General features: G+C 39.4%; 1 protein-coding gene across 1 annotated transcript in view; it reads left to right on the top strand.

Moving 5' to 3' along the window:
* Positions 1-579: 579 nt before the first annotated feature.
* Positions 580-7,119, top strand: part of LOC126163177 (dihydroorotate dehydrogenase (quinone), mitochondrial) — a 51,035-nt gene continuing 44,495 nt past the window's right edge. Inside the window, exon 1 of the mRNA XM_049920128.1 lies at positions 580-877. Within this exon, the coding sequence (XP_049776085.1) occupies positions 869-877 (9 nt within the window). The 5' untranslated portion in view covers positions 580-868. The remainder of the gene's footprint in view (positions 878-7,119) is intronic.

Raw genomic sequence — 7,119 nt, 5'->3', positions numbered from 1 at the left:
CTGAAAAAAAGTGAAAAGAATGGTGGTGAGGTACGCTCTCGCAGCTTCTAGAACTAAAAGAATAGCAACCTATGTTTGGTTTTCTAGAGTAGTGTTTGGTTGTGCAAACCAATGATGTATCTCACTGTCTTAGAGGGTTTTTGAATGAATAAAGTAACTTAATATATTTAATCAAAAAGCGAGTCGTACGGACTTCGTAATTTGTGACACCAAGCATTATATAAATTGTGGATTTTGAAATCTTTGCCATTGCAGACGGCATTTTCATCTCTGAGTGTTATTTCTTTTATAAATTTGTTTGTTTCCCCTTGTTTTATCCTTGTGTGAAAAAATATTTTCGGATCCAATATTTGTGTTTCATCTTCCTTGTATTTAACTTTTGGCACAGCTCTAAAGCTGCACTATAACATCCACATGATTTCAATGTACGTCATATTGAAAGCTGTGCAATTTGCGGCGTCCTATGTGAATGGTAGCTCACGATGCCACTACAGCGAGCCAAAAGCTGTGGCGCCACATTAGACGCGTGTGAACTCCGCTTAATACGCATTGCCTCTGGAACAGAAAACCTTGACTCTTTGGCGTTTCATGAGCGTGTTTTCGTCAATAGTAAACTTTGGAGGGCGCAATGTATGTTTTGCTAGTCGTGATGGCTGTTACTTGTTGTAGTAAAATTTGAGGTTGTGATTGCTTTACAATCATATTTTGTACACAATGTTTTGAAAGAAAAATTTTCTTGCGTGAATGCAGTCGTCTTATTTAAAGCCATAAAGCTGTTAAATTTGATGTTATAAAGAAGGCATATAATTTTATAGTGCAAAATTTTGTGTTATGAACTAATCCGAAACTGCACTGCCAGAGAGGGACAATGGCTTTGGTGAGTAGCTGCTGATTGGGAAAAATTTACTGTGATGGTTGAAGTTACCCATTGGATTTGACGAGAATAATGCGTTGGATTAGCGAATGTCATGAGTAACATCGTTGCTTCGCTCTAATTACCTTGATTATTGCGGCCTATGTTTTTTTTCTTAACATTTTTTTGAATTGGGATAACATTTGGATAGTTGTATTTCATTATTTTCAGTGACTATTTAATTACCTTCAAGTAATAGCGTTTACACTTTCCATTCTCGTTGGACGTCATTATAGTGAAAATAACGATAAATTGGGATTTCTGTGATGTTAGAGTAATAGATTTGTTTCACAGTGGGAAACAGAAAAATTAAAAAAAAAAATCGTTGTCATCGTATACATAGCTTAATATATTACTCAGATTGCACAGATGAACCGAAATGACTACAGTGCCCCATTACTGTTGGCATTATAGAAGGGAATGTAGTGACTGTGTACATCTAAGTGGGATAAAGCACCAGGCCAAAGAAGTAGCCTAAATGCATACTGCACTGAATATTTCTGCGAGTGCTGTTAGTAGCCTTGGGAACATCTAAATTAACAGTTCTAGTGGTGTATGTGCCTCTACCAGTAAGTGTATTTAACTTTTCTAGCAGTCAGAGGTGATATTAGATTTACAATTGATGAATCGTTATGTGAGTAGATTCCCACATTGATTGACTTCAGATAATACTGATCCAAGGCAGTGAGAGTTACTAAACGTTCAGCTACAGTTTGTTTGCCACAGTAAAATATTATTAACCAGACTGGAAATAGGTACTGATTGATAGTAATTTCCAAATTCAACTTTGTTTCGCAAAATGGACATTAGTTCCCCAATAGTGCACTGCATGCCTCCTATGCTGTAAAGGCAGCAACAGAAATTTCACCATTAGTCAAGTTTAGTTAAAAAGGTGATAAATGGTGATTCAATCACAGTATTCAGAAAGGAATTAACAGGAAAAACAATGACGTAAGTTTACTAAGAAAGACAGAAGTAAAATATTCGTACAGTATTATGAATCCAGTTTTCATTTACAGCACATCAGGAACAATTACAATGGATGCCAAGAAACAGAGTGGCTAACATATGGGATCAAAATATTGACCAGGGGGAGAGAGCCTCTTTATTTCATGCTGAATCGAGATTTAAAAATGTGTTACAAGTAACGTTGCAAAATTGTTCGTTGTGTCATCATGAAGGCTAAAACCATGCACTGTTAAAAAAAAGAAAAAAGCCAAGATCAAAGCAAACATTATTAGGCTTGAAATGAATGAACTAGTAGGTTAATGATGTTCAAATATTTCATGACAGTAGTAGTGAGGCAGACTGCTACATTCAAATCATTACCCTTTGAAGATAAGCAAAAAATTTACCATTCAAAGTCGACAGGCACTGCATATGCCAACCTGAGACACAAATTGCTAAAGACATTTAATATCAATTTAAGTTATGTCTCAAGTTGGCATTGCAGTGCCTGTCTACTTTGAATGGGAATTTTTTTTTGCTTATATTCAGTGGGCAATGATTTGAATCTAGCAGTCTGCCTCACTACTACTGTCATTAAATATCATAGTTACTGAAAAGTAGTAACACTTGATAATGAAGTCTTCCATGACAGAGCTATGGAATAAAAGGTTCGTGACTAATTTGCCACATCAAATATGAATAAAATCGTAAGCTCACGATGACTGCCTCCATCATCTTCATCAGGTGTTAATTCTGACCCATCACATGATGATAATTTCCAACTAAACGGCTGAAGTATTGTCATATTACGTACATAAACAAGAAATTGAGAATCCCAATTAACTGAAAAGAAAGTTAAAAATGTACTTAAATGAGTCACTCTTAGAAATTATACAGATATTTAGAATGATAAACATGGATCCAACTTCAGCAACTGTGTGGCAGTAAAGTTGTAGAGATTGAAGAAATCAGGCAAGCAGTTGCAAATAAAGGTTCATAGGAACCATATATTGGGTTTTTACAGTTTTAAAATTGTCTTCTTCAGAAGGTATAATAGACCTTAAGCCACATGCTGATTAAGTACATTAAATAAACCCAAACAGGTATCGGCATATTCGACATCCATCTTAAGAACACAAATAATTACAAGCCACAGCTTAGGATTACAGCACTGTAGTACTACAGGTGGACAGATCAAATGCCAAGTATAGTAATCCAGGTAGAATCCCTGTGGTCTGTTGTACACAAGTCAACTTGGCATTTGATGTGCACACCTGTAATACTATAGTGCTTCAATCCTAAGTAATGTTGTGTGATTATTTGTGTTCTTAAGGTGGATGTCAAATATGACGAGCCGTTTGGCTCTGTTTAATGTAATCAGCATGTCCATTACACCTTCTGAAAAAATAATTTTAAAATTATGAAAAAACTTTCTTTGCAACTATTTGCCTGATTTTTTTCAACCTCTCTGAGTTTAAATGTTTAGAATTGAAAAGCTGTGTTACCTACATGGCAAGTAGCAAATTTTATTATAAAGCTGCATGATAAATTGTAATGCATTATAAACAGGACTATTTATCAGTCACTGGTAATGTATTCATTAACTCGGTCTACATCACTGAAGGGTCTGTGTTTCCTTCGGATCTTACACAAATACTTCTGAGCCTCCTACAGCAGCTACCTGGGTAGCAGCCTGTGACGTGTAGTGCATACCTGAACCATTTAGGGAGACTCAATCCTGTGGCACAACCTAGCTTGTCACAGAACCTTTGTAGTGTCTGGTTCCGTGCTTCATCTCAACTCCAAACCAGGGTACCATAATCAGTTCTGGGGACAATGTTGCAGATTTGAGCTTCATTGAAACTCCTTGCTCGAGGCTCGTCTTCCTTCTCAGTCTTCTCTGCCAGTTGCTGGAATGATCCAGGTACGAGCTCAGAGCCCAGAGAGAGGCATCATTTATTCCAGCGTGTGCCTCAGTGTGCTGCTGATTGCATCATGTTCCTCAGTAGCTGCTTGGATAGTCTCTTCAGCATGTTGAATAAGGCCCCCAGGTATTCACACTGAGTGCATCTGTACCTTGCTGCCATTTCCCTGAGAGGTACCATTATTCACCGTACATTTGAAATGCTGACAATTAGTAGACCCCTTACCCTTTTGCATTTGCCTCCCTTTGAGACAGGATAAAGCAGGTTTCCCAATAGATGAATTGAGTCCCACTGGCTTAGACTCACTTTTGGTTTTGAGACAAAGCATCTACAGCTTACTGGTTAGGGGGATCGGTACAACAGCCTGAATACTCTCTGTCCCTTGCACAGGACACGTAGACCTAGCATTGACACACCACTCACAGTCAAGTGGCTGAGTAATGCAGATCCTGTACTTCCCGCAGAGGAGACAGGGACACAGGAGAGGATAGTGTTTGAGGTACCTTCGGTTCTGCTTAAAACTATATAAATTCATGAGAATAAAGTCTTTCACTACTGCACTGTTGTATAAAACATTTTCGGATTTCTTGCAGTGTAAGTTTAGGGTAAAACTTCAAGAATTTGACAATTACCTCAGCTGTCTTTGTCAGGAGCAGCTGACTGTCAAAACTGCTGCTGTGGAGGCCTTATGTAGCCCACAGATGGCTTCTGACTGGTCAGTAATTATGTAATGATGTCGCAGATGCAGTCAGCATCTCCATTGGTGGTGCCACTGCTTCCATAGTAGTGTAAACATCATGACTAAAATTTCTGCATCGAGAGCTCACTTCCACGTGCCACCAAGATTATATCCACTGTCACAATCAAAGATAATCAAAGTTCTAACACATTCTTATTTCTACAGCCTCTTTAGTTACACAGTGCCAGCATATTGAAGCCTGGGACTAAATGTTTGTTCCATGAAACAATAAATTTGTGTTTGGAGGCTATGGTCAGCAACTGCAGATTTCTTCAGTTCTCAGTTGTCATGAATGTTCTTCACAGCAATCAGAAATGGTATGGTTGGACTGACTGCTTCTGGACTCACAAGGGATGTTACAAATTATCCCAGGGTTCCAGAATGAGATTTTAACTCTGCAGCGGAGTGTGCACTGATATGAAACTTCCTGGCAGATTAAAACTGTATGCCCGACCGAGACTCGAACTCGGGACCTTTGCCTTTCGCGGGCAAGTGCTCTACCATCTGAGCTACCGAAGCACGGCTCATGCCCGGTCCTCACATTTTTTCTTCTGCCAGTATCTCGTCTCCTACCTTCCAAACTTTACAGAAGCTCTCCTGCGAACCTTGCAGAACCAGCACTCCTGAAAGCAAGGATACTGCAGAGATATGGCTTAGCCACAGCCTGGGGGATGTTTCCAGAATGAGATTTTCACTCTGCAGCGGAGTGTGCGCTGATATGAAACTTCCTGGCAGATCCAGGGTTGCTGGGGCCAAAATTGTCATTAACAGGGCCTAGCATTTCCTTTATTTTCTTAGGAAGTCAGAAAATAGGTCTTATACCTTGTCTTCCTAGGAAATTGCCTAGTTTACTTAATGTGGTATCACAGAAAGGAAGGAATACATTTGGGGACTCACCATGTGAGCATTCAACATTGTCACATTTTCTTTTGTTTTAGAATGTTGCCTTCATAACACATGAACAGTCACCGTTTTCTTGGAACACGTACTTCAGATGATTGATTTCTGAATCTAAGTGAATCTATGTCCATGAACCATGGACCTTGCCGTTGGTGGTAAGGCTTGCGTACCTCAACAATACAGATAGCCGTACCGTAGGTGCAACCACAACGGAGGGGTATCTGTTGAGAGGCCAGACAAACGCGTGGTTCCTGAAGAGGGGCAGCAGCCTTTTCAGTAGTTGCAGGGCAACAGTCTGGATGATTGACTGATCTGGCCCTGTAACACTAACCAAAATGGCCTTGCTGTTGTGGTACTGCGAACAGCTGAAAGCAAGGGGAAACCACAGCCGTAATTTTTCCCGAGGGCATGCAGCTTTACTGTATGATTAAATGATGATGGCGCCCTCTTGGGTAAAATATTCCGGAGGTAAAATAGTCCCCCATTCGGATTTACGGGTGGGGACAAATCAAGAAGATATCGTTATCAGGAGAAAGAAAACAGGCGTTCTACGGATCGGAGCGTGGAATGTTAGATCCCTTAATCAGGTAGGTAGGTTAGAAAAATTAAAAAGAGAAATGGATATGTCAAAGTTAGATATAGTGGGAATTAGTGAAGTTCGATGGCAGGAGGAACAAGACTTTTGGTCAGATGAATACAGGGTTATAAATACAAAATCAAATAGGGGTAATGCAGGAGTAGGTTTAATAATGAATAAAAAAATAAGAGTGCGGGTAAAGCTACTACAAACAGCATAGTGAACGCATTATTGTGGCCAAGATAGACATGTAGCTCACACCTCCTACAGTAGTACAAGTTTATATGCCAATTAGCTCTGCAGATGACGCAGAAATTGAAGAAATGTATGATGAAATAAAAGAATTATTCAGATAGTGAAGGGAGACGAAAATTTAATAGTCATGGGTGACTGGAATTCGACAGTAGGAAAAGGAAGGGAAGGAAACGTAGTAGGTGAATATGGATTGGGGCTAAGAAATGAAAGAGGAAGCTGTCTGGTAGAATTTTGCACAGAGCATAACTTAATTATAGGTAACACTTGGTTCAAGAATCATGAAATAAGGTTGTATACAAGGAAGAAGCCTGGAGATACCAGAAGGTTTCAGATAGATTGTATAAGGGTAAGACAGAGATTTAGGAACCAGGTTTTAAATTGTGAGACATTTCTAGGGGCAGATGTGGACTCTGACCACAATCTATTGGTTATGAACTGTACATTAAAACTGAAGAAACTGCAAAACGTTGGGAATTTAAGGAGATGGGACCTGGATAAACTGAAAGAACCAGAGGTTGTACAGAGTTTCACGGAGAGCATAAGGGAACAATTGACAGGAATGGGGGAAAGAAATACAGTAGAGGAAGAATGGATAACTTTGAGTGATGAAATAGTGAAGGCAGCAGAGGATCAAGTAGGTAAAAAGACGAGGGCTAGTAGAAATCCTTGGGTGACAGAAGAGATACTGAATTTAATTGATGAAAGGAGAAAATACAAAAATGCAGTAAATGAAGCAGGCAAAAAGGAATAAATGAGATGGACAGGAAGTGCAAAATGGCTAAGCAGGGATGGCTAGAGGACAAATGTCAGGATGTAGAGGCTTATCTCACTAGGGGTAAGATAGATACTGCCTACAGGAAAA

This window comes from Schistocerca cancellata, chromosome 2 (assembly GCF_023864275.1).
Source record: "Schistocerca cancellata isolate TAMUIC-IGC-003103 chromosome 2, iqSchCanc2.1, whole genome shotgun sequence".
In the NCBI taxonomy this organism is placed as follows: Eukaryota; Metazoa; Arthropoda; class Insecta; order Orthoptera; family Acrididae; genus Schistocerca; species Schistocerca cancellata.
Note: the sequence above shows the minus strand (reverse complement) of the source record. Positions and strands in the feature narration are given on the sequence as shown.